The sequence below is a fragment of the Aulonocara stuartgranti genome (assembly GCF_965226115.1).
Source record: "Aulonocara stuartgranti genome assembly, chromosome: 17".
NCBI classification, from domain to species: domain Eukaryota; kingdom Metazoa; phylum Chordata; class Actinopteri; order Cichliformes; family Cichlidae; genus Aulonocara; species Aulonocara stuartgranti.
Genome location: NC_138953.1, coordinates 17088600 through 17116392, shown reverse-complemented (window position 1 = coordinate 17116392; position 27793 = coordinate 17088600). Strand labels below are relative to the sequence as shown.

Sequence of the window (27793 nt, the reverse complement as noted above, 5' to 3'; positions counted from 1 at the left end):
AACACACACTCATGCTCAGCAGTGATGAAAACACCATAAAAACATGAACAAATGCTGGAAATAAAAATGAGTGAAGGGCTGAAACACAGTATGCAAAAGTCTTGGGCCACCCCTCATTACTTTATAATCCAAGCAGCCAGATTTTTCTGTATTGTTAAAGTATTCTTGAGCAATAGCTCTGCAGCTTTCTAAAGGCTGCTTTTCACTGTTTTAGACCAGTCCTTGTATTGGAATGTTTTTTGTGTGTTAGAAGTTTGCGTGCCTGAACTTGCCACGGCACAGTGGCCCGTGGAAAAGGGATGGACTCGGTGTAACAAAAGAGTCTTTATTCACAACGCTTGGAAGCTAACAGAAAACTTAGACTATTATTAAGGAAATTAAACTAGACGTCTGAGGCAAGAGAAACTATGACCATAACAAAACTATGACTAGATAGCAGTGACGACTGGGTGCAGGGACTGGGCAGGGGAAACTTTGGCTGGCCAGGGCACTGAAACAGAGGAGAGAGCAGTCACGGGAATCCAACAGAGAGCTGTTAATCCGAGAATAATTACACTGGGCTGCCTTACGTGCTTGCAGGTGGAGGTTGCTTGGAGGGGGAAGACAGGAGACAAAGGTTCAGGTGAGTACTGCGTGAAATGCAGGGAGGCAGGCCAGAGAGACTGGCAGTTTGAAAGGGGAGACGTTACCGGCAGCTGCAAACCAGAATCCAGGAGAGCTTGTACGGAGGAGACTTGGTAGGTGGGTTCCAGATGCTGACGAGAAAACAGAGGAATAAGGTAAGTACACACGATGATACACCAAGGTACAGACGTGAGGCCGAGAACTGACTAAAGTTGGCAGATAATCTGGCGAAGACTAGTTGTGCGCAGGTCATAAATACTGCCGGTGTGATTGCCATCAGGTGAGGAAAAACAAAGACTCCACCCAGAGGGGAGGAACCGATGCAGTGGAAAACTACCCAGACCCTGACAGAACTCTGACCTCTGAATCAATCAAGCATGAAAAGGCTCCTAAATCAAGGATGAACCAGTGTTATGTCTGCATATAATAGACACCTGAGGAAAGAACCAGGTTTAAATTGTGTCTTTAGGCTCTTTATTACTAGCAGCATGTCACACAAACACAACAAGGTGATTCCACAAGAGCTGTTAGCTGACAACTTGGAATTGGTTTTCAGCATGGTGTGCAGTGTGTCCCTAAAAATAAGAGAGAAATATGTACAGAAGAAGTGTGAGGGCTAAACCTTTCTACAACAGATGAACAGGATCTGAAAGTCATTAAAAAAAATCCAGCAAAGACCTGACAGAGGAGCTGAGAGATGATCTGGACCTTCAGCTGATCATCTACTGTTCACTCAAGTCTCGCCAGAATTGTTCTCAGCTGTCAAGAGGCTGTTCTTAATGAAGGGAAACAGGGAGGAAAGACTGAGGCATGAAAATGACACTAGAAGTGGACTGAAAATTAGAGGAACAGCTCTCTGTGTGCTGACAGAGGCTTTCAGGCCTGATAGTATATGAAGAAGAAGCTGCTGAGCAGCAGCTGAAGGAGGAGAGACACATCAACATGTCCTGTCAGGACTGATTTACCAGATATACAACTGAACCTCCACCGAGGTACTGCGGACATGCATGTAATAACACCTGAACTCTGAGGCCTCTGGAGGTGACCTAAAATGTAGTCTAGTTTCTGAAACCGTGAATGTTTACCATAGTTAACATTGTTAACATGTTGGGTAAGTGGGACTCACTGTGATCAAAAATCAGCTTTTACTTAGGCTTTAAAAACTGGACCTTCAGGGGAACATGAACACAGCTGGCAGATCTTCCCAGACTTGTACTAATGACCTCAATGCTGGATCACCTCCATGATCAGTACACAGTGACCTCCCTGCAGCAGGATCGCTGTTTCAGCTTCCTCTCACTTATCTCATATCCAAATGATCATTCAGGAGGAACAGGAAGCTCTGGCCTTGGTCAGACGACCAGAAACAGATCTGAGATCCACATAAAGGTCAGAGCAGCAGAACAAAGACACAGCAGCTCAGCCGGACAAATTAACCTTTAAATAATGCTGAAGGCGGAAAGATGAGGATGAGAAAGACAAAGGTGCAGGATAATGGTGAAGGGTAGGGGTGCTCCAGGTTTTAAAACAGGATTTAAATGTGGAGAAGAACAGCTGGACACACAGTGTTGATCACAGGATTCACACCTGAGTGTGTTCAGCAGGTCCTTTCCACTGTGAAAGCAATGAGTCACTGACATGAGTCAGGCCACAGAAGAAGAAGAAGAAGAAGAAGAGGAGCACCGTGTGTGGCGCTGACTCTCCCAGCATGGTTTGGTGTTTTGAGTGTTTGTAATCTGAGCTCATCGGTCAGGTTTCCCATCTGCAGACTGAAACAGTCAGAAATATCCGAAGCTTGCCGTTTGCTATCAGAATGAAACGTGATGGTTCAGGGCTGATCGGCGACTCTGTTCACTACTCTGCACAGAAAATGATGCTCGATGTCATCGATGAAGCTGTGAAATTACTCCCTGTTTGAGGAACCAAATGACACACGTTTTCTATCAACAGTATCTATGAACAGGCTGCAGGTATTACTACACTGAATGTAAACCAATGGCCTTCTGCTTCAGTCCCACTTACAAGACATGGTAATAGTGTAAGACATGGTCATAGTTTTCCTGGGGTAGAGACTATATGAATCTCTTAGGATTTCCACAACTTTGACAAAACACAATGAAAAGGCTTATTGAGTCCATTAATAATATTACAACCACAAAGTGCAACAATAAACACATTCTTTTAAAAAATGAATTAACATAAACACACTTGTCCTCCCATCTGCCTTTTTAACTGTATTTGTTAAACATAATAAATTGGTTTGTTTTTAACTGTTTTAATACTTGTTATGGCACTAAACAATTTACATGATATGTTTTTTTTTAATCAACTGACAATGTGACACCTCTTTTATTATTTTTTCACCTCCTTTACAAAAATAATTTAAACTTACTGTTTTAATGCAATCTACAAACTATATAAAGTGCAATGCTCCTTTTAATGGGGGGCTCTCTTACTGAGTTGAACCTAGGCAGTCACCATTAATGATAAAGTAACTTCATTAACTAATAGCCGGCATTAAAGTACAAAAATGTTCTCATAGCCAGAAAAATACCACATAGTATGAAAACTGTTGAGCTCAGCAGTAGTTCAGCAGTTTCTTGTTTGGTTTAGGTTAACTTACACACACACACACACACACACACACACACACACACACACACACACACACACACACACACACACTATTCTACATTAAGCCAAGCCTGCTAGCATTAGCATCAAGTAAGCTACAGCCAAAAATCACAATTCATACACAATTCTCATAACAAAGCACTTCTTTTACTAAGTTTTCCACTTAGTAAGCTTAGTAAGTAATCTCTCTAGTCTTCAATAATGTTAATGCATATTTACTAACCCGTGGTAAAGAACAGAAACAGCACACACACATTGAGCGGTGTTAGCTTCACAATACAAAGAGTTATTTTTCTGCTTCACACACTTACCACCTGTATGATAAACGCCCTCTAGTGTCTGGATGTGGAATAGCATGTTAATGCCCGAAACTGCCACAAAAGTGCTTGACTGACAGGTTAACAAAACAAACATTAATTTCGAAAAAAAATCTTCACAGGTGATTGTTTTTCTCTTTATCTTTTAAAGTATCATATTTTAACAGATTACTGTTTGCACAGAGAACCGATTAGGCTTCTTTTGTGTGCAGGTGCAGGTCAGGAATCGGTTTATCCATACACTCAGTGAAACTACACTCATCCCCACGGTTACAGCCTTAAAGCTTTCTTTTAGCGTGATTAGTGATCAAACATCTGACACGCACATGGATGTGTATGTGTTTGTAACTATGTTTGGATCAGAGGTCACTGACTCTGATTGGTTCCTCCAGCTGTTCTCTGACCGCCCAAAAAGGAGGAGGTGAGGATGAGGGTGGACCTCAGAGTCCTGATCCAGGTTCCCCGATAAAACTGCTGTCATTTGATTAATGAGAGCATGCTCGCCTCCATTCAAAGAGCATGCTCAGTAGCGACTGTTTCATTAAGTCCATTAAGAGTATCCCCACACCTGAGCTAGCCGACTTCATTCCTGCCAAAATAAAGGGCTTGAATGCAAGAATCACAGCTGTTTTAGACTTTCCAGATGTGGAAGCGAATGGATCAAACACGGCACCAGACGAAAAGGAAGAAAAATTGCCTCCTTTTCAGGCTTTCAACACTACCAGAACCTGGACAGATATGACGAACAGGAAACTGAATGTTCATGAACGTCAGTGAGGAAAACTGTACACATGACAGCAGCCACAACCAATGAGACAAAAGAACTTCTGACATGTGACAAGGTGGTAACTCAACCCAAGATTAGAATCCTTGCAGATGGCAGTGACAGTTACTCATAGTCATGTGACATGTTCAGTCCTGTGACCTGTGAAACAGGACGTGTTCATTTATGGCTCTGTGTTTGTCTGTGTGCCCACCCCACTCAGAGCCTCCTGTAACACCACATTAATTAAACATTTTCTTCTTCTACAAACAAAACTTAACAATAAAGGAGTCAGCTGAGAGCTTATTGGCTCTCTGACAGGAAATACTGACCAAAACAGCGTCTCCAAGGATGTGGATGTTTTACTTCTGTGTGTTTGAAATAAGCTCTGAAAGCAGCAGCAGGTGGAACCAACAGGATCCTGCTGCTTCAAAGTCCTGCAGCATGTTGGCCTACTTATCCTGCTCATTAATGCCGGGTAAGCCTCTAATGCTCTCTCTCTCTCTCTCTCTCTCTCTCACACACACACACACACACACACACACACACACACACACACACACACACACACACACACACACACACACACACACAGTGACAAGGCGCTCTGTTCTCTGGGGACAAAGCAGAACAACAGATCAAGGCTGAAACACAAAAACATGAATGTGTGATGACATGAGGATGAAATCAGCAGCAAGGTCAAGAGACATCGGCCGACTGTAGGCCAGCAGAAGAGAGCGAGGTGAGTCTGTGTGAGGATGAAGAGTTGGTAAGAGGAAAAAGTGAAGTGGCAGGTGAAGGGTTAACACAGGCCAACACGCAGCGATCTGAACCAACGGCTGTAAAAACTCTGGTCGTGTGTGTCTGTCGCTGTGTTGTTTTACTCCTTGTGATTTGTGTCATTTTATTCCTCTGTTCTCTTACACTTTCGATCAGGGATGTTAAACTCTTTCACATCCTGGGCCTCGTACGGGGGGGGGTCAGACCGGTGAAACTGGCCTTCCTGTCAGCGTAACGATGTTTAACTGCACATTTAATCCCTGAGTCATCTGAATATAAGATAAAGAAGTACAACTCCGGTGGCACATTTCAGTTTCTCTAAATGACAAAGAAATGTTGCTCCAGGTTTCGATAGCACTGCCCTGTAACAGGAAGTTTTTTTTCATTTACAGAAAATGTTTGTTCTTTCTTTTCTTTTAAGCTGGGAACCCATCATGATAAAAAAAAAAAAAAGACATTTCTATAGCAGATTGCAAAAAGACAGGAACTTTTCTGTCACTTTATCTGTTACTTAATTACTGTGGTGTACTATGATTGTGCGTGTGTGAGTGTGCGTGAGTGTGTGCATGTATGGCGAACATTAAACACTTTGTTCCATCAAGTTTGATCAAGCTTTTTCAGCCTGTGATGGGACCTTGAATCAAACTGAGGTGTGAGGTTTATGTTTGAGCACACAGGGACTGAAGAGAAGGAAGCTGAGCTCGTGGTTGAGGAGACCAATGCAGGAAACTGTTCACCAGCAGGAAACCTTCGAGGAGGACGTTTCAATCATAGGCCTTCATCATCAGTCTGTTTTTTATGAGACTCTACACATCCTCGAGGCTGCAGGAGCATCCCTGATGTAGATGGAGAGAACACAGCAGAGCCTTTCAAAATAAAACCTGGATAAGGTGCAGTGATGATTTTCAGCTGAACACGTATAAAGTCGTGATGACCTGATAAAGACATATGAGCAGCGGTGTCAGCCTCTGATCCTCCTCTCGCTGATCCGAATTTTAAAAAAAATACCACAGCTTGAGTTTCATCCAGTTTTGACTCCACAGCTGCAGCTGAAGGTCATAAAAAATATGATCATGTGACATTTTAGTGGACCGCGGCAGAGCTCAGGGCTCATATTTTCAGTTTGGTCACGTCTTGTTTGTTCACCGCTCTGAGGTCAGCTCTGTTTGACCACTGCAGAGTTCCACCTCAGGACCTTTTTGTCACATGTGAACACAGCAGACTACACTGTGACCTCTGAGTTCGTATTTCCAGCTCATAGATAAAATCTGCTCAGATGTTACGTTCACACAGTGATTATGAAACAAGTGAAATGAATCTGAGAACTCACACAAACAGGCTAACAAATCACCTCAACGGAGCTGAGCCAGATGTTTTATACTATAAGGTGATGAACAACAATATTAGAGAGAAATCCACAGCAGTTAGACGATGGTGTAGAGACTAAGGTCATTTCATCTCAGTCATAACTTCATATATCAAATATATTTCAAGATATATAGGTTTTTTTTTACATATTCCACTGAGCCACACTTGTTGCCTGACAGCAAGAAGTTCCTAAGTTCAATTTGACCAACTGGGGCCTTTCTGTGTGGAGTTTGCATGTACTCTGACTTCCTCCCACAGTCCCCTGGGTGTACCCTCAGACAGCTGGGATAGGCTCTAGCCCTCCCTACCTGAGAAACTTGGCTGGTTGTGTTGATTGTTGGTTGGTTGACTTTGTTGATGCTCTTTACCTATACTGCTCACTGACTTTGTGTTACCAGGTGGAGGAGGTCAAAGATGAAGATGTTGAGGTCCTGCAGGCTGCTGCTGTGGCAGGTGGCTCTCAGACTTTCTTATAATGTTGTTATAGGTAAGACAATTCAAAAACGGCTTTTCTCTGATATCAGGCACTTTGCCGTCGTCAGTGCCTTTTTGTCCACGGTGGTGCAGCCCGGTTTGAATCTCAATGTTGGATTAGGGTTTTTTGAGCATGATCTATGCCTGTGTGGGCTCTGTCGGATATCCTGGCTTCCTTCCAAGTCCTAAGACGTGCTCGATTGGGTAACTGGCAACTGTAAAATAATGGGAATGTGAGGTAAATACGGTGCAGCATGATTTGGTTAAATGTGGCTAGTAATCTAAGGTTGGTTTAAGGTGATGTGATAAAAAGATCCTGAAGTCCTAATCAGGACTAAAAAAGTAACTCTCTACTTTCAGACACTCCTGAGAAGTTTGTCTTTAAATATGTCTTTAGATAACAACAGAACCGGATCAATGAAACCATAATCAGTTATTGATCGTCCTCACTGCCACGGACACATCAGATATCCTCTGCTTCATCCTCAGCGAGCCTATGTCGGGATTGCTCCGACATCTTCACCTCAGTCAGAGAGAATAGTCCAACAGGTGAATTCATCTCCAGCATCAACATCACTGCAGGTCCACGAGCTAACACCATCCGCCTGTGTCTGTCGGGACGCAACGCCAACTGGTTCTACTTAGAGGGCCGGACCATCAGACTCAACTCCTCAGTGTTCAGAGTCCTCGACCGAGAGGTACACCTGAACACCTCTCACCTGCAGCAGAAATACATCTTAAAATGTCTCACCTCATGCTGGATCTCTGTCTGACAGGTGGAGGGATCAGTGCTCATTGCAGAGCTAATTTGCTATGAAAATGACATCATACAGGTAAGTCATCTGAGGTCCTGTGCTGAGCGGTAAATACATTTGATGACTCAGAGTCGCTCAGGTGAGTCTGCACCTGTTTCAGGGTAACTACAGGATTTTGGTGGAGATTCTGAATGAAAATGACAACAAACCAAACTTCCTGTTGGAGACAATTCAGCCGTTCACCATCAGTGAGGTACAACCAGAAAAATTACCTTCATCTTAACCAGCCAATGAGCATCCATCACATGTACATCGTTTTAACAGGTGCCTCAGGTGTTTCCTCACCTGTGTAAACAGGATTTTTCATTGTTTTGTGTGTAGCTGACAGCAGTGAACTCGGTGGTTTTCACTGTGAAGGCTGTTGATGCAGATGGGGACATGATCAGCTACATCATCGACCCGTCATCAGTAAGAATAACGCCCACCAATTGCTGCTTGACCACGAGCTGCAGCTCTTTATTATCTCACCTGTCATCTGTCTGCCTGCAGCAAGATGCCGAGTTCTTCAGGATCGACCTGCCCAATACTGGAAAGGTAGTTCTGAACAAACCTCTGGACTATGAGACGAGAACTCACCTGCAGCTCATCATGTGGGCCCAGGTAACATTTAGACAGGTGATACATCCAGGTAATCAGGGTGAGGTCAGAGGTTTTATTTTACTGCGAAGTCATCACAGGACATTACACTCTAACCAGCAGGAATGCAAGACTATTCAACAAAAAAAACAAACCCTGTGATATCTGATCGTCAAATTATCACAGAAAAGTGAAAATAATGTCACACCTCTACATACCTGACAGGAATCAAACACTGTGGACAAGTTCAACACATCTGCTGTTCTCAACATCAACATCGAGGATGGTGATGACCAGTATCCTCACTTCTTGCCCTGCACACCTGTGTCTCCAGGTGTGCCTGTCTGCATGAATCCCACCTACACAACCAACATCACACAGAAACACCAGGTAAATACCCGAGGAACCAGGTGGATGCAATTATTTACAAACTGGCTTCTGAAAACATTACCAGACCATAAAATGTCAATAAAAACAGCCCAATGTTTCTGGAGATGTTTTTCAGTATCACAATATTTTCAAGTCATTTAGATTTTAGCGTCCCAGCATTTAGGGAACAAGTTTTATACCTGTCCACATACCTGCAGGTATTTATTTATTTATTTTTTGTTTCAGGACGTGGGTCTGGACTTTTCTCCTGGCCCAATCACAGCAGAGGATGGAGACAAAGGGATCAATGCTCCTCTCACCTACACCATCCTCTCAGGTCAGACTCACTCACACTCACCATTAGACTCATGTACAAACATGTGTGTACAGGTGTGTTTGCTTCACCCACAGGTGATGATCAGGGCAGGTTCACGATCAACAACACAACAGGTGAGATCAGGTTAACCAGAGCAGCAGATGATCAACGACTGACAACAAACTACATGCTCACAATCATGGTAACGACATACCTTCCTGTTTTCTGCTTCATTCACAGCAATTGGCCACAGTATGTCTTTTATACTGTCTTCCTTCTCTCACCCCTACCTGTCACTGCTGATGGCTGCCCCTCCCTGAGCCGGGTTCTGCCGGAGGTTTCTTCCTGTTAAAAGGAAGTTTTTCCGTCCCACTGTTGCCAAACTCATAGCACTTATCATATGATTGTTGGGTTTTTCTCTCTATGCATTAGTGTAGGGTCTACCTTACAATATAAAGTGCCTTGAGGTGACTGATATTGTGATTTGGGGCTGTATTAATAAAATTGAATTGAATTGAATTGAAAACTGTGAGACATCTACTTTCCCTCTCACCTGTACAGGTATGCCAGGTGGATGACAGGTTGAAGTACAGTGTGGCGTCAGTTCTGGTCAGAGTTCTCTATGAGAACGCATTTCCTCCGGCCTTCAACAGAACCACTTACAAAGGTTTCATCATCCAGAGCTCTAGCCCTGCCTCCATCGTCTCCACCTATGGGAACCAGGTGTTGCAGGTCCAGGTGTCAGACCGTGACTTCCCTGATGTAAGAACACATGCTACACTACCTGTGTTACTTACATCATCATATCAGTGAGTCATCTCTACTGTCAAATCACAGGGCAGGAATCCAAATATCCACTATTTGCTCCATCCTCCATCCGAATTGTATCAAGTCACAAAGGAGGGGGTTCTGATCGCCAAGACAAACCAACTACGCGCCTTTGACAGACAAATCCTACAGGTGAGTTAGACATAGATCAAACCAACTCACCTGTTAAACACCACCAGTATACTGTCACCACCAGTATCACGATTAGCTGCCGCTGCTAGCACCAACTCAATGTCTCATTGAGAGAGTGGATCCATGGTCTTATAGGTGGAATTTTTCCACCTTAAAATAATATCAGAAGTCTGAATAAGCAATAATGAGGGGTAGAGGCTTGATGGGCCTGACCTTCACCTGTAAGATGGGAATCAGGTGATTTTCAGTTTGTTAACTTTAATCCCAGGTTGGTTGGATGTGGTTTGAATTAGCTGAACCTGAAATTATTTTAAAGGGTGGATCTATCCTGGATGGTTTCTCTGTGTGTATCAGTGTCTGCAGGAGGTCAGTGACCATTACCAGGTCCAGTTTCCTTCACCTCCAATAAAATGATCAGTGTGCTTGGTAGAATAATGTTTAACATCAGGAAATTAGATAGTTTATATCTCACGATGATACATCATGTTCCGATTGAAATAAAACAGCTGTGCCTCAAATATGGAGTAAGCAAGAAACTAACAGCCATGTTTGGAACATCAGTGAAAGTGTAGCTGATGGTTAACTGCAGAGAGGTAGTTACGCTAATATAAACTTATGAGCACAGAAAGATGGAGGAACATCTGCTATCTGCTAAAGTGATATCAGTAAAGTTCATGTTGAGAGACAAACGGCACCATATGACAGGAAGAAGATGCTGAAAATAGACCAAGGTCAGCCCAGAGGTCTGAGGTGATCCTCAGTAACTCTTACTGCTACCTGGTTTAGATTACTCTGAAAAAGTTCTGGACCTCAGCTTCAGATCCACATTGATTCTTCTCTGGGACGTTCAATTTTTGGTGTCCAGCACCCAGTGAGCGGACAGAGTGCAGTTGCACCACAAGTTTTTAAAAACTTAAAGACATGCTTCACAGAATAAAAGGCTGAAGAGGCTGAGAATAAATACTTTTATCCAATGAAACTAGAAACAGAGGCCTGGAGCACATTAACTTGTTAAAACTGGGTTTTAGAACTTTTAGGTCATATTACAATAACTCTTGAACATTTGGCGGTATCGAAAAATTCCAATAGGTCCAAAAAGCATTAACTCTGTGCTTTTTCACTGATATTAGAGTCATTATTGGAACCCCAGGCAGGGCGCCACATCCAAATCTTGGCAAATAAAACTGAAAACAACACAGCAAACAGCAAAAACGTCTCTGTGGAGCTGCTGTGACACCATGCTTAGCAGATTACAGTAATGACCCTAATATCAGTGAAAAGCACAGACTCACTGCTTTCAGGAACCATTGGAATTCTTTCAACTGAGCAAATGGTTTGGGGGTTACGGGAGTTGCAGATGTTTAAAAAAAGGGTGCAAAACCCCTGTCTGATGGCAGTGACAGGTGGTTAAAAAGCAGAGCCTCAACCGATGAGGAGACAATAGGAAGACAGCAAAGTAGTTTTTTTTCACTGCAGTACAATTTTTCAGTTTTAGTGTGATTCTACAGAAACAAACTAAGCTGAAGAAAGAAAAGTCCCCCTGTAGTCAAAGAATGCTAAAAATAAATCTGTTTGGATTTGTAAGAAAACATCTCTGTGAAATAACAAGGCCTCGGGCTGCAGTGAGACATCTTTCAGGTGGAAGTGATCCAAACACCAGAATCAGCAGGAGGAGAGACTGAAGATCAGGACTAAAAGCTTCACAGTGTGAATCCCCTTCAGCTCTTTGAACACTTTAATGTTGGTCTAGAAAAATCAAACAAACACAACAGTTTTTAATCATTACTTTGGATGATTTTTGGTTTTAACCTTAAGGCTGACCCGTGAACAATGCTCTAATGTCCGCTCTGCAGGTCATCGCCAGAGATGAAGAGTCGGGAGAAGAAGTGTCAGCTTCAGTGGACATCGAAGTCCTGCAGAGAGGCCAAGCAGGTGAGCATGAAACCTGAGAACATGCGTTAATATGAACATACAAACACACATATTACAAACATGAAGCTGTGACATTACACAAGGTGTTATTTGACACTATTACTGATATTGTTACTCCTGCTCCACCTGCTGCCATTATTCCTTCTAATGAAGACTGTGAAACATTTCTTTCTTTCTAGAAAAAATAAGTAATGTAAGGAAAAAATTGTCCCCACCAGCATCTGCATTGTCAGTTCCTACGCCATCTCGGCCTGTCATTTTAGAAAGCTTTTTACCCGTCTCACTATCAGAGCTGGTAAAAATAGTTAATGCAATGAAAGCATCCTCCTGTTCACTCGACATTTTACCCGCATCGTATTTCAAAAATGTCTTCCACTCTATTGGTCCCTGTGTGCTCACCATAGTTAACACCTCACTGGGGTCTGGTAAAGTCCATGCTTATTTTAAAACTGCTGCTATACACCCCCTGTTAAAAAAACCCACGCTGGACCCATCTCTCACTAGCAATTACAGACCAATCTCAAAAATACTGTTAACTGCTCAGATATTAGAGAAGGTTGTGGCTAAGCAGCTTACAGCAGTTTTAGACAAACATAATAATATATCCATCCATCCATCCATCCATTCGCTTCCGCTTCTCCTTTTCAGGGTCGCGGGGGGCGCTGGAGCCTATCCCAGCTGTCATAGGGCGAAAGGCGGGGTACACCCTGGACAGGTCACCAGTCTGTCGCAGGGCTAACACATAGGGACAGACAACCATTCACACTCACATTCACACATTCAATAATATATTTGACAAATTTCAGTCTGGCTTTCGTGGAGCTCATTCTACTGAGACAGCCCTTCTTAGAGTTTCCAGTGACATTCTGATGCAAAACGATGCAGAAAAATGTTCTGTACTCCTAATGTTGGACCTCACGTCAGCCTTTGACACCATTGACCATTACATTTTTCTTGAAAGGCTGAAATACTGGGTTGGTGTATCTGGGTCTGCCTTAGAGTAGTTCTCCTCGTATCTCTATGAATGATACTTTTCTGTGGCGGTCTCTAAGTACAGGTCATCTTCCACGTCCCTGTCCTATGGTGTGCCACAACATTCTGTGCTGGGGCCCTTATTGTTTTTAATATATCTACTTCCTCTCCGGCATATTTTGAGCCCCTTTGAGGACATTCGCTACCACTGCTATGCAGATGACATCCAGCTATATATTTCTTTTAAACCAGAAGATGTTTCTAAGCTGCAGATTCTAAATGTGTGCTTAGAATCCATCAAAGGTTGGATGGCTGACAACTTCCTCCAACTTAATGAAGAAAAGACCGAAGTCCTTGTATGTGCTCCAGACAGACATGTACCTAACATAATGAATGCTCTTGGTCCTCTTTCAACATTTGTGAAATCGTCTATCAGGAACCTAGGGGTAACCTTTGATTCTGCTCTTACCCTGGATGTTCACGTCAAATCTCTGGTTCAGTCCTGCTTCTATCATTTAAGAAGCATTTCTAAATTGAGCCCTTTAGTATCTCATACTGAACTGGAGATTGTTATTCATGCATTCATTTCACCATGATTGAACTACTGTAATTCACTGTTTACATGTCTAAACAAAAACTGCAGTCTGCAGATTGTCCAAAATGCTGCAGCAAGGCTTCTGACAAAAACATCTAAGTACTCTCATGTAACACCGTTGCTTATACAGCTGCACTGGCTCCCCGTTGAATTCAGAGTCCATTTTAAGATACTGGTTCTGACATTTAAAGCTCTTCAAGGATAAGCACCAGCCTACATCATTGAACTTTTACAGCCCTATGTCCCTAGTAGGTCCCTGAGGTCTTGTGATCAGGGCCTACTTGTTATTCAGCATACAAGGCTGAAAACCAAGGGAGACAGAGCTTTTGCCACTGTGGCCGCCAGACTGTGGAACGCTCTTCCTCAGAACTTAAGATCTGCGGACTCACTTTTAAAAAACAACTAAAAACACATCTTTTTAGAATTGCATTTTGTTAACTTTTGTCTGTTTTTGTCTTATACCTTGTGAAGCACTTTGTGATCTTTTATTTAGAAATGTGCTATATAAATAAAATTTTACTTACTTACTTACAAGAGGGGACTGAATGCGAGCGGTCAAAGGTAACTGATCACTAATTCTTTGATGAGTAGGAAGGACATTGATCTGTTTCCTTTATTAGATAAACACACACACACATTCACAGCTCCCATGATGCTTTTACTGAAATAACTTCTGTGTTTCAGTGCCAAGTGGTGCGTTCAAGGAGCAACAGTTGTTTGGAGACGTGGACAGCACGCTGGCAGGAGGAATCGCTGTGCTTATCCTCATCGTGCTGCTCTCTGCGATTCTGTTTCTGCTACTTTGGACCGTCCATAGGAGACGCGTGCAGAACCCTGAGGATCGCCCCGCCATCGCCTTCGGAAAACATCCCAATGTGGTACGAAGTAAAACCTTTAACACACCTGAGGGGGTGTTTGAATTTCACACACCAGCCGGACAGAGAGCATGAGGGTCTAATGTGATGTAATTCATCATCCACCCATCCACCTTTCATGGAGTTGGTGTTGAAGCCTATGACAGCTGCCTCTTTGACCCGTTTTATTAAACCACAGGTTAGAAATCTTTGAATAGTCTTTTGTTTGAAATTTCATGAGGAAATAAATGCTGTGTTCATTCTGCTGAACCGCCTGAAACATGAAGCTATGAGTCAGACTGAGATGTTAAACTGTTGTCTAGAGCGTTTCTGCAGCATCACATATTCAGACTGCTGTTTCTGAGGTTTGTTCCGCTCACAGGTTCAGATGATAAAATCTGTTGTGTCTCAGATATTAAACTGAGTCATGTGTGTCATCTCTCTGCAGAGGTTACTGTGGTTTCACATGGTGAGTTATTCTGAATGTGATGTCGCTTCCTGTGGTTTCAGTACTCGTGTCATGTGGTGAACAGTAGATCCGGAAGTCCTCAAACACAGCTTTCATTGATGTCATGATTTTACTATTTAACACATTGGTTCCTCTTTAGCTCCTGTTTATAGCAGGACTTTATGCGCAGTCTGACTCAGGTGAGAGACTGACCTGTGCTGTGTGATTCTCAGGTGAGCAGCCCACCTGTCTTCGTGGACGAGTCGTCACACGGCAGCAGAGCTTTTACTCGTCAGTCTGGCAGTTTTCATGGCAGACAAGGAGTTTACACCAGGAGGCCATCTCTGCTCCCTCCTCCATCATCATCACAGCTCAGCGAGCCTGGAGAGAGCAGGACCAGACCCCCTCTTCCTCCTCCATCATCATCATCACACCTGTTTACCGTTGCAGAGAAACATGAAGGTGGAGCTCACACCTGGGAGGATCTGAGGTTGCCAGTTGAGCCCGCAAGTATTCATGGTGAAGACATACCAGCAGTCAACACTGGGATGCCTCAGAGAGACGAAAACATGAAGACTGATTGATCAGAGGAGATGCCACTGGTGTCCAAACCCTACCAATCAGAAACCAGAAAGAAACTAGTCACATATTCAGCCAATTAAAGAGCAGGAATCCAAACTGTACTTTAGTCATACTCGTGATTCACTTTTTTTTCTTCTGGCGGCCTTATTGGGGGTTTTTTGTGGAGAAAAAAAGTTCAAAAATAAAAACAAACTTTTAATGATGTCAGTCTTTTTATTGTTTCCAGAAGATTAATTAATTTTGTTCTGATAATCAGATCTCGACTTTAATAAATCAGGATTTTACAGACACATTTGTAAAATCAACCCAGCCATCTGTCCGTCCATCCAGCCATCATCAATCCAGGTATCCATTTGTCTGTCCATCCATCCTTTACTGTTAAAAGTCCGCTTGTTCATTGTAACTGTTTATACTACGTTACCCATGATGCACCTCGGTATCTGTACTTCCGGTTGGGAACGTGTTCAGTGCAGTTCTGCACAGATGGGAGGTGTGTCGGAGGATAACGTATTTACTTGCATTCCTGTGTGAGTTAATACTGTGTGCGTGCTTACCATGTGAGTATTGTAAGATGAGAGTGATGCTTGTTTGACTTTATCTGTGTAATTTGCTACGTAAGAGGCTAGTCCCGTTGCTATCGCTAAGATATGTTTTTTGACCTACTACAGGCAGGCTTGTGTTCAGCCCAGATTTCATTCCATATATGACTTACTGTCAAGCATTGTGGTTGTAGGTGGATGTAACTATTTACTATGTTTATTCTCTGAAGCGTTGTAATCTGCAGAGGTCTGGTTTGCCAATGTATATCCGAGCCAGAAATTAATTTATGGTCTTAGGGTGCCATCTAGTGGCCATGAGGTTATGGCAGATTGTATAACATTACGCTGGAAACCCACAGTACTGTAGAAGGGGTACACTGCTATCCATAGTGGTTAATACAAATGTTTGTTTTTCTGTTTACAGATGACCACACACACCCATATACACACTCACACCCCCTTTACCTGCATGTGAATACTGTAATGCCTCCCTACCAACGCTGTACATCCTGTTGATGTCATCTGCCACCTCCTTAGTAAAGTTATTTGAACTACATCACTGTGGAGTACCATTCCTTCTGACCGAGGACGACTCAGTTGAAGCGTGATCGGCAATCAGTGCAAACATACATTACATTTACCTTACCCTAACCTGTCACCTGAGGAGTCAGTCTTGTGTTCATGTTTATCAATCAGGACTATTGATCAGTTTCTTCTTTTTTTGGTTGTAAAAAAAAAAAATCATCATCCCCTACTGCAGCTCTCGAGGTGGAAGCTAAAGCTCTTCACCTTCCTCACTTCTCCCTGGCTCTTCTTCACACTAAAAACAGTTATCATGTTTCCAGTGAGAGATCACGTGACCGGTAGTCCTTGTGACATCATCGTGTTGCAGAAAAAAGCATATTAAACACATAAAGAAAAATTTATAAAACGGATCAGTATTGATTACCTGCACTGATAATGTCTGATAATAAAACACATTTTATTTAATATTTTTCATTGGTATCTGTCAAATTTCTGTTGTGCTCTTTATTGTTTTATTCTGATTAATTCTTTCTGAATGGATATTGATTGTTTGTGATAAACAGGTCAACAAAAACTAAACGCTTGTTTTAAGTTTCCGGAAGGAGGAAGGGAGGATCCTGGAGACTACCAAAGAAAACAAAGTCCGTAAAGTTACCTGAAGAGAGGCGTAACTCGCCGGATGCCGCCTGACACACCTTCACAATAAAATATTCAGCGTTTAGAACTGTCAGGATGTTTGTTTGTTGCGGTGTGGTTCTGTCCAGGGGCCTGTTCTTCGTACCGCGCTAAGTGAGTTAGCTGGATGAGATTGTTGACGATTTCGCGTGATCCTGGATCGTTCGGTTCCCCGAAGCCCATCCGGGACTTGCTGTCATAGCAACAGAGCCGTAAGCGTAAACCTGCTGGGGAGCAGGTTTACTTTATGTAAACAGGATGTTTACAGGATCAGGCCGCAGGTATGTCCGCGTCATTCATACGAAAGCAACAGCGATATTCCACCACTGTTTCACCATAAATAAATAACATCAATGCAACTAAAGATAATGCAGTATTTGATCCTTTTATTGATTTCACACAGATACATGCAGGTCATTCCCTAAAAAAGGGAAATATACTATTAACATTCTATTACATGTATGTGATTATTACAGATGTAATTCATATTTCAGAGTAGTAATTGTAAATTACTTCGTGTAATCAAGATGAGAGGCTATAAAAGCGAAGGTGGATTTGGGAAGTCTGTCGCAGCCATGTCCTGTCCGTTTACGCGAGCAACCCATTGCGGAAGGTGCAAGATTGATAAGGAGAGTCCTCAGAATTCAGCGTATATTGCGGGACAGACAGGATCCTTTAGCTCAGCGCGACAGTGTGCTCATAGAGAGATATCGATTTTCCCGTGAGGGTATTATTTACTTAACCAACTTGTTGACGAGGGGGTGCAGGACCACCACCTGTCTTTTTTTTTGCTCTGCCCTTTTCTTGGTTGCTGTTATGAACAAACAAACAGAGTATTCCAGGGTCTCTTTCCAAGAGACTAAAAGCAATATAAGTGATAAATATTACCATTCTGTAGAATATTCTTATATTTCACTTTTACTTGTTCCCATGTTCTAGTGGGTCCTGTTGTGGCTCTAATGTGAAAGGGGATATAATATAACATATTATAATATAATATAATGTAATATAATATTGGATAATATGGTGTGATATGATAAATCTACCCTACCGCCTACTGGTGTTGGCCAGAGGGGCCGATGGCGCAATATGGCAGCCTGGCTTCTGTCAGTCTGCCCCAGGGCAGCTGTGGCTACAACCGTAGCTGCCTCCACCAGTGTGTGAATGTGAGAGTGAATGAATAGTGGCATTGTAAAGCGCTTTGGGTGCCTTGAAAAGCGCTATATAAATCCACTCCATTATTATTGTTATTATTGAATTACTTACGAGTTTGATTTGTCAGCAACTTTCTGCCAGCCCTCTCTCCTTGCTTTTGCAGCCTTTGCAGTGTTCCCTTGCGTTTTAATTAAACTCTGAAACTCCTGAAATCCCTCACTCAAGAGTTCTTGCTCTGCTGCCGAAAAATACCGAGCGCGCTCCTTCGACATTTTCGCCGACCAATCAAAGGGTTGCCGATCAATGTTTCTACTATCGATGCGTAGCCCCTGTTGGGCCACCCAGTGATCTCACATTACTTCATCCAGCTATACTAATCGTCAACAACAGGTGTGTTCGGGGAACCGGAATAGCGAGCTCAGAGTTAGCGCGATGATTTGGTCTTGGATGTTTCATTTGATCTTGGATGTAGTAAGCGACGTACGAAGCACAGGGCCCTGGTTCCTCTCAAACAGATGCATGGTTAGGGTTCCTCGGGGATGGCTATTTAAGTAACTGTGCATCAGTTTGACTCTTTCTGTTTTTTTTAAATAACTTCTGCGGAAGCTTTATTTTGTCGAGAGCTGATCTGCCACCGGAAGCAGTTTTCCTTCAAGTTAACTTGACGTCATGTGATCGGACTGAGGACGAGTTTGTCTCGGGACTTTTCTCCGGCCCTTCAGCGCTCCGCCGCCCTCTGTTTGTTTGTTTTTGTTCCTTTCTTTGTTTGTTTGCTGACGTCACGCCGCAGAGGAGGAACACAGCGCGCAGACTCTGAACCAGGACCGGACCCGGCCAGGTGAGTCCATCCGCCCAGCGCGCACACGCAGTCATGTATCTGTGCTCGTGAACCCGCGCGGAGTGAAACAGTTCGATCAAAAACCAATTCCTCGACAATTTTTCACTTATTACAGTTATCAATTCAAAGCTCCGAAGTGTCAGAAGCGGCTCGTGCTCAGGGACCGTTTCCGCGGTCTGAGCGAATCCTCTCTCGCTCCCAGTCCTCCCAGCATGAGCGTCCAGCCCCGGCGTGTCCGCCTGAAGCCCTGGCTGCTGGCTCAGGTGAACAGCGGCAGGTACCCCGGTCTGCAGTGGCTCAGCGCGGACCACCGCCTCTTCCAGATCCCCTGGAAACACGCCACGCGCCACACGCCCGTGTCAGACGAGGAGAACACCATCTTCAAGGTCAGGTTAACCCTTCACACCTGACCTCTAACCTCTGATATAGCATCTGCTGTGATCATGTTTCAAGTTTCAAAAAACTTTTTTTTACAGAAAATAGTAACGCACACTCGTTTTCATATCTTTGTGAGGACCTCGTCTCATTTCATAATGCTTTCCCTAACCCCAACCATCAAAAATGAATGCTGAATCCTAACCCACAGCCTAATCCTAAGTAAGCTAATTGTAACCCTGTCACTAATACCACATGGTGACACATTTTGTCCTCATAGGTAATTGTTAGTCCCTACAAGTATAGTAGCATACCATTTTTTCTGTCCTCACAAGATGTCTAAACATGTACACAAATACAAACACACGCAGACGGACAGATGCACACATGTGCACAAACACACACAAAAACAGATACAAGGACACACACATACACGGACACACACACAGACAAACCAAAGTAAAAACTACAAGCGGGTTCTTGAGTGACACATGTGAAGAGGAAGTAGGCGTTTGACTTCCTCCTTCCAGCGGAGTTTCGTTTCACAGTTTTTGAACAACTTCAGTTTGAACACAGGTGATGATGTCACTTCCTCCTCCTCTGCTGACTGCTTCCTCTTTTGTGTGTCAGTCTGAGTGTTTATTGACTTTGAGTAGGGTTGCCTATGATAAACACTGGAAACAAAGGGAAACTGCTGGCACAGCAAAACATCTCTCAGCTTGAGCACAGGTGAGTCCTATCTGTCAGATGTGAGTTATGCCCTGGTCTGTGTGTCCTAGGCATGGGCTCTGGAGACGGGGAAGTACCAGGAGGGAGTAGATGAACCCGACCCTGCCAAGTGGAAGGCAAATCTGCGCTGTGCTCTGAACAAAAGCCGCGAGTTTCAGCTGAAGTATGATGGCACCAAAGAGACGCCGGTCCAGCCGTACAAGATCTACGAAGTGTGCGAGCACCCCGGGAGCACAGGTGAGCTTCACCTGCATGACTGTAACCTTCTGATGTGCAATGATGACAGGAAGTGATGATCCCCGTTTTGTGTTTCAGACGGCGCTGAGGACGATGACGAGGAGGTGAGAATGATCATATGATGTAAACAGTCTGACATGTTCTCACGTGACTGACCGAAACACTTTGATCCTTTCAGATGCCGAACCTGATGGACCTCTCCATCAGTAAGTACACCTTCGACTCAGTGTCACCATGGAAACACTGTGGCTGTTGATGTAATGTGATGATGCCATGTCTCCTTAGACCCCAGGCTGAGTGACTCCGCCCCCTTTGCCTCCTTCCCGGCTCCCTCAGAGATGAACCAGTTCAGCCTACCCCCTAACGGGACATTTGGACCACCGCATATCCCAGTGCCTCTGCTTCCTGACATCACCATGACCTCTGATCTCCAGGGTCAGGCACACTTCCTCCATAATAGACTTCAGGATCTGAACGCTGCCACTGCGCAACCAGAGCCGGACCTAATGGAGGCCAGCGGCATGGTGGGCGTCGAGAACCAGGCAGAGCCTCAGAACCACCAGCCCTGCAAGTACGACCTGCTGAGCAGCGTCCCACGTGAGTCCTGACCTCTAATGCAGTTTCCTGTCACAGATTCAGGGCTAAAACGCTACCACACGTGGCGCTGCTCAGACAGTTTACCATCAAACCAACTCTGATGTCACACTTTAACAATACAGCACCACAAAGCAGAGCTCAGGGTTACCTTCACAGACCCATGAGGTTCACCTGCGCATTCACAGGTGAACATTAGGGCTGTGCTTTATGACCAAAATCTCATACCCTGATGTCATTTCTTGTCCCGATAACGATTTGTTTTGGTGGCTTTACTGTGGTGACTGTTGCTAATTCATGGTCCCCCCTCTACTGGCACAGTAATGGTCCTGTATCTCGTGTTGCTATAGTAACAGATCTGGACCTGAAGTTCCAGTACCGGGGCCGTACAATGGGCTCTCTGACCGTCAGTAACCCTCAGGGCTGCCGGCTGTACTACGGACACCTGGAACCGACCCCAGAGCAGGTGGACCTGTTCGGACCTGTCAACCTCCAGCAGGTGCTGTTCCCGGGAACATCAGAGATGCAGAACGAGAAACAGCGATTTTACACCGAGGCCTTGCTGGACGTGATGGACCGCGGCCTGATCCTGGAGATCTGTGAGCAGGACATTTACGCCGTCCGCCTTTGCCAGTGTAAGGTGTTCTGGTCTGGACCGGGCATGCCAGAACACGGCCCGTCCAACCCCATGGAGAGAGAGAAGAAGATCAAGGTCTTCAGCCTCAATGACTTCCTGCAAGGTGAGTTTGGTGTGCGGGATTGTTGACATGCTGCCTGATATGTTCTAACCGACATGCTTCTGTCCGCAGGGCTGATCTTGTTCCAGAAAGGCGAAGCCCCGAATCCGCCACCCTTCGAGATCTACTTCTGCTTCGGGGAGGACTGGCCCGACAATAAACCCAAAGAGAAGAAGCTTATTATGGTGCAGGTGAGGGGGCAGAGCTTAAACTGAGTGGCAGTGCTAACGGTTTTATAACAAGTGCAAAAAAAATGAAGAAGCCTTGGGTCCGAACACGTCAGAACCAGAATCTTTATGAGCTCCACCCCTCCACCTCCAGTTAACCTTCACTACATCACTTACCTCCTCCTGAGCAGCCTCAGTACTTCCTATTGGCTGATGTTGCTGTGAAGAACCTGTCTGTCTCCAAACTCCTAACTAAACAACATGACCCGAGTCAGAGCTCAGTCCTGCAGATGCCAGGAAATAGTCAGTGTCAGCTCCCATTGGAAATTCATGAAAAGGCAAGGCAAGTTTATTTGTATAGCACAATTCAACAGCAAGGCGATTCAAAGTGCTTTACAGAGACATTAAAAAACAAAAACAAATAAAAAGCATGATTTAAAATAGAAAAAAAGAAAGGAATAGTAGATAAAACCAGTAGTTAAAATGTAAGTTTTGAAATTTGAGCTTAAAAGTAAAACAGTGAGGATTTGGTGCTTTATTCAAATGCAGCTGAGAACAGGTGAGTCTTCAACCTGGATTTAAATAAACTGAGTGTTTCAGCTGATCTGAGGCTTTCTGGGAGTTTGTTCCAGATATATGGAGCATAAAAGCTGAATGCAGCTTCTCCGTGTCTGGTTCTTACTGGGAACTGATAAAAAACAGGATCCAGATGACCTGAGGGATCTGGAAGGTTCATACTGGGTCAGGAGGTCACTGATGTATTTTAGTCCTAAACCATTCAGAGCTTTATAGACCAGCATCAGAACTTTAAAGTCTATCCTCTGACGGACAGGCAGCCAGTGTAAAGACCTCAGAGCTGGACTGATGTGGTCCACTTTTTTGGTCTTAGTGAGGACTCGAGCAGCAGAGTTCTGAATGAGCTGTAGTTGTCTGACTGATTTTTTTAGGTAGACCTGTAAAGATGCTGTTACAGTAATCAAGCCTACTAAAGATGAATGCATGGACTAGTTTTTCCAGGTCCTGTTGAGACATCAGATCTTTTATCCTTGATATATTCTTGAGGTGATAGTAAGCTGACTTTGTTATTGTCTTAATGTGTTTTTCTAAGTTTAGGTCTGCATCCATCACTACACCCAAATTTCTCTTCTGGTTTGTGGTTTTTAGGTGTATAGATTGAAGTTCTCTGGTGACCTGTAATCGTTTTTCTTTGGCACCAAAGACTATTACTTCAGTTTTGTTTTTCTTTAGCTGGAGAATATTGTGGCACAACCAGTCATTAATTTCCTCAATGCATTTACCAAGAGCCTGTACAGGGCCTCGGTCTCCTGGTGACATTGTGATATATACTTGTGTGTCATCTGCATAGCTGTGATAGTTTATTTTGTTGTTGTTTATAATCTTTGCCAGTGGGAGCATGTAAATGTTAAACAGAGGGGGTCCCAAGATGGAACCTTGGGGAACTCCACATGTGATACTTGTCTGCTCAGATGTGAAGTTACCTATTGATACAAAGTATTTCCTGTTTTCTACGTATGTTTTGAACCAGTTTAGTACAGTTCCTGAAAGACCTGTCCAGTTCTCCAGTCGTTTGAGTAATATGTTGTGGTCAACTGTATCAAATGCTGCACTGAGATCCAGTAAAACTAGGACTGACATTTTTCCACTGTCTGTATTCAGACATATGTCATTAAACACTTTGGTCAGAGCGGTTTCAGTGCTGTGGTTCTGTCTAAAACCTGACTGGAAGGCATCATAGCAGTTATTCTGTGTTAAGAAGTAACTGAGCTGTTGAGAAACTGCTTTTTCAATGATCTTACTTAAAAATGGGAGATCTGAGATCGGCCTGTAGTTGTTCATTTGTGTCTTGTCGAGATTGTCCTTTTTCAGTATAGGTTTTATTACAGCAGTTTTTAGTGGTTCTGGAAACACACCTGACATTAAGGAAAAGTTGACGATCTGTAACAGGTCTGACTCTAAAGTCTTTGAGACCTTTTTGAAAAAACTTGTTGGCAGGACATCTAAACAGCAGGAGGAGTTCAGTTGACCTAAGATGTCCTCCAGGTCTTTGCTGTTAATCGGGTGAAACTGTTTGATGGTGTTTAAACATTTTTTTAGTGGATACAGTACATACCCTATCTGCTGTTGATGTACCAATTTATTGTCTAGTCTTTTGGATTTTGTCTGTGAAGAATTTGGCAAAGTCATTGCAGGCCATGGTTGAATGAAGTTCAGCTGCCACTGACACAGGAGGGTTTGTTAGCCTGTCAACTGTAGAAAATAAGACCCGAGCATTATGGCTGTTTTTAGTGATGATGTCAGAGAAGTAGGACCTCCTTGCACTCCTCAGGTGTAAATTATAATTGTGAAGTTTCTCTTTATAGATGTCATAATGAACCTGGAGGTTTGTTTTTCTCCATCTGCGCTCAACTTTCCTACACTCTCTTTTTTCATTTTTCACCAGTGTGGAGTTTCTCCATGGAGACTTTTTCCTTCCAGAGATAACCTTCACCTTAATGGGAGCAATAGTGTCCATTACATTTAACATTTTAGCATTGAAGCTATTGACGAGCTCATTGACTGAACCTCTGGACAGGTCAGGTGTTAATGGGAAAACTTGGTAAAAGATTTCACTACTGTTTTCAGTTATACACCGTTTTGTGATCACTGCTGTTGACATATTTATGTGGGCTGAAATTATACTTTCAAAGAAAACACAGTAATGATCAGACAGGCCCACATCAGACACAGTAACCTTTAAAATGCTCAGGCCCATGGAGATCAGTAGGTCAAGAGTGTGTCCTCTATTATGTGTGGTCTCTGTTGGGTCAGTTTTAGCTCTGTTGATATATGTGATGCTAGCATGAAGCTGTCAGGTCACATGTAACAGGTTTGTGCTAATATTTGTCATCTTTGTTGTTTAAAACATACTTCACAAAGTTTGTACTGCAGTAAAACTCAGACATTTCCATGACAAATTTACTCTGATTACACAAACATGCAGGTGCAGCTCATAAGTAACTGGACATGATTTCCCTGAACTTATTGTATATTAGTACATTACAGCAGAGGTGGTAAAAGTACATTCTGTACTTAAGTTGAAGTGCAGATACTTAAAAATACTGCAGTAAACGTTGAAGAACTGATTCAACGTCTTTACTCAAGTAAAAGTGAAAAAGTACACGCTGTGACGTGTACTCATTAGGTTAGGATTAGGACATCTCTATCAGCTATTATTATGCAAAGGTAAAAGGAGCCTGTGTTATATTAATACAATAATAACATAGTATTAGTAAATGAGAATAAATGAAAAACGCTATTCAAATCTGAAATTTATTTCTCATGAATGCACTCATCTTGAATCTGTGATGTAAACAAAGAATTTAAAAAAGGTAGTTTATGTTGCCTTCAGGAAAACGTGTTACAGGTAAAGGGGGCTCAGCGGGGGGCGAGTCCCAGCTCACAGTGCAGGCTGTGATCAGCTGACCTGAACACAGTGTCAGCAGATGTTTCACAGTTGTATCCGTTAGTACAAAGGTGGAATTCAGTGTTGATCTCAGCGCCATCAGCTTAACTTCATATTAATCTCTGCTGCGCTTTATGTAATCTACATTACATCAGCACGCTAACCTGTTTATCTGCACTTCATGCAATGTTTGAATAACACACAGTTTATTTACTTGATTTGTTATGCAGCACGTTTCACAATATGAAAACTCATCACACACAGATGTGATTAAAATGATGACATCACATGTAATCATTAAATCTCCCTGAGCAGGCCTCACCTTTAAATATACCCTTTGTTCTTCCTCTTCTGTCTTCTTCCTCCACCTCTGACTGAAGTTACCTCTTATTCTTTTCTCTCCCTGAGAAGTTCAGCAGCTAGGTTGTTAGCAAGGAAACTCACTAACAATCTTGCATTTGAAATTAGCTGCCACTTAAAAAAGTGTCACTGCCTTCATGCTTCCCCACACTTGCACTGGCCCACAGACACCTGGAAATTCTACTTAAGTAAAGTAACAAAGTATTTGTACTTTGTTACTTTCCACCTTTGTACTTCAGTATATTTCTTGTTACCTCAGCAGCTCTTTCTGTTTCTGTGCACTTTGTTAAAGAGGTAACAGATACATAAATGCATATGAACATAAATGTGAGGTCGGAGGTCAAATATGACATGATAGTCTTGCTTTCTACATGCTGTTGACACATGGCGCACATGTAAGAATCCAATTTTTTTCTGCCCAAAGCACAAACCCGATTCTTTAGTAAAATGTTGAATATCTGTTCTGTAGCCTCTCCTGGTCACCTGTCTGTGGGTGTGCGACTAAACACATTTATGAATAATTCCCTCGAAGCGTGTAGTTTTCCCTCCACACCTTTCTCTCTGTGCACTTCCTGTTTTTAACCCAGCGTTAGGAATAAAGTTTCACTGTGTGGGATGCAGACACACAAGCCAAGTCACCTTTCAACCTCCTGACTGCCTCATGTTCATGGAGCTCCAGACACCTGTGGATGTCTCACAGTGTTTTTTGTTGTTTTTGTCCTCAGGTGATTCCTGTGGTGGCCCGGATCCTGACAGAGATGTTCTCCGGAGAGCTGAGCTGGTCCACGGACAGCATCCGGCTGCAGATCTCAAACCCCGATGTGAAGGATCAGACGGTGGCACAGTTCAAAGAGTTGCAGAGTATCCTGCAGAGCCAAAACATCCAAGGACCCTGGAACCCCACCGGCCCCTGAACCAGGCGCCCTGGACCCGACACAGACACTGCTTACTGCACCCTCCCCCAAACAGTAGGAAACCCTGACTGGAGGGAAGGTGCAGCTGTACAGAAACTGAACATTTGAGACAAACGGGTGGAGGTCTGCAGGTGTATTCCCTGTTCTGTTGTCATGCCGACACCTTTCTGGGAGGTTTCTATGTTCAAATTTCAATAAAGGCCGTTGCAGTATTCTCACACCAGGTGTTTTTGTTTTTAGACCAGGTAATAGGTCTAGCAGGCCTGAGAGGGTCAGACTCTACTTCGGTGTTTACCTGTTCAGGTAAAACCTGAAGCATCAATTTAAATGCACTAAATGAGTGAGCCAGTGTTTTGATGCCTGACTGAACCTGCAGGTGTCTGCTTTTGGGCTGTGAGTAAATAAGAATTTAATAATCAGTAGTTTCAGTCTTGGAAAAATATGCCATACACCTGAACCTTCCTGCTCACCTGACCTGCAGCTCCAAAATCAGTATGACCTGTGTCTGTTTACATCAGAAATAATCAAATGTTTTTTGTATTTTGAATAAAGACGATGGTTTGAATGACCTCTGATCTCTTTACTTTACGCACCTCACCAAATGATGGAAAACATCAAGGAAAGGAGATAAGGACTTAGGAAAAGAGATGCTCGGCAATGCAGAGGATCTGACAGATTAGTGAACGTCACACTTGATTTACTGACGTGTCTGAATTACAAGCTCCTCGCCTCCCCAGCGTTCATGGCTCTGCATTCAAGCTGGGGATAAATGAAGGACTGGGGCTCCTTTCCTCGGGGCTTAGAGACTTCAGCTCCTGACAGTCAGTTTGAGAATTTCCTGCAAGAAGCCACTCAGACACTCCCCTGAGGTCTGAGGACAGGAAGAGCACTTCAGTGAGCTCCAGGATGTGGTCCTGAGCAGGTTCAGGTCTGACTCACGGATTTGTTCCTGCGTGACGGTTTAACCGCGCTTACATCACACCTGTGACGCATTTAAACTGAGCCTTCTGCAGACCAACAGCTCCACATACAGAGAAACTTTTTCCATCTTCTCTGTGCTGTAGCATGAGACCTGGAACGATGCAAACCACCAGCTCACTCACGCC

The 27793-nt window shown here is 43.5% G+C and overlaps 2 protein-coding genes and 1 long non-coding RNA gene across 3 annotated transcripts; 2 read left to right on the top strand and 1 right to left on the bottom strand.

Moving 5' to 3' along the window:
* Positions 1–311: 311 nt before the first annotated feature.
* LOC309692731 lies at positions 312–4810 on the bottom strand. The gene is made up of 3 exons (XR_014272427.1): positions 3482–4810; positions 570–755; positions 312–490 (listed from the first exon to the last, which is right to left on the bottom strand). It is a non-coding gene; the product is annotated as an uncharacterized lncRNA (long non-coding RNA).
* cdhr5-rs (cadherin-related family member 5, related sequence) lies at positions 4810–15581 on the top strand (the record flags this gene model as incomplete). The annotated part of the gene is made up of 17 exons (XM_082512063.1): positions 4810–4816; positions 5037–5080; positions 6885–6939; positions 7450–7658; positions 7737–7793; positions 7876–7968; positions 8097–8183; positions 8265–8375; positions 8577–8741; positions 8967–9057; positions 9132–9238; positions 9598–9798; positions 9874–9996; positions 11850–11928; positions 14180–14373; positions 14798–14818; positions 15031–15581. 17 exons carry the CDS (start codon positions 4810–4812, stop codon positions 15379–15381), a joined length of 1995 nt encoding a protein of 664 aa, XP_082368189.1. The 3' UTR covers positions 15382–15581.
* Positions 15582–17666: 2085 nt separating this feature from the next.
* irf5 (interferon regulatory factor 5) lies at positions 17667–27255 on the top strand. Its single transcript, XM_082511504.1, has 9 exons — positions 17667–19111; positions 19227–19497; positions 20266–20452; positions 20531–20556; positions 20631–20658; positions 20738–21049; positions 21397–21786; positions 21856–21974; positions 26499–27255. Exons 2-9 carry the CDS (start codon positions 19324–19326, stop codon positions 26685–26687), a joined length of 1425 nt encoding a protein of 474 aa, XP_082367630.1. The 5' UTR covers positions 17667–19111; positions 19227–19323; the 3' UTR covers positions 26688–27255.
* The last annotated feature ends 538 nt before the right edge of the window (positions 27256–27793 follow it).

Bases quoted from the DNA above. Each gene is read 5' to 3' on its own strand.
- irf5 (XM_082511504.1), top strand. From the start codon at position 19,324: ATGAGCGTCCAGCCCCGGCGTGTCCGCCTGAAGCCCTGGCTGCTGGCT. The intron at 20,453-20,530 runs GTGAGCTTCACC...TTTGTGTTTCAG, and splicing joins CGAGCACCCCGGGAGCACAG to ACGGCGCTGAGGACGATGAC. The intron at 20,557-20,630 runs GTGAGAATGATC...TGATCCTTTCAG, and splicing joins CTGAGGACGATGACGAGGAG to ATGCCGAACCTGATGGACCT.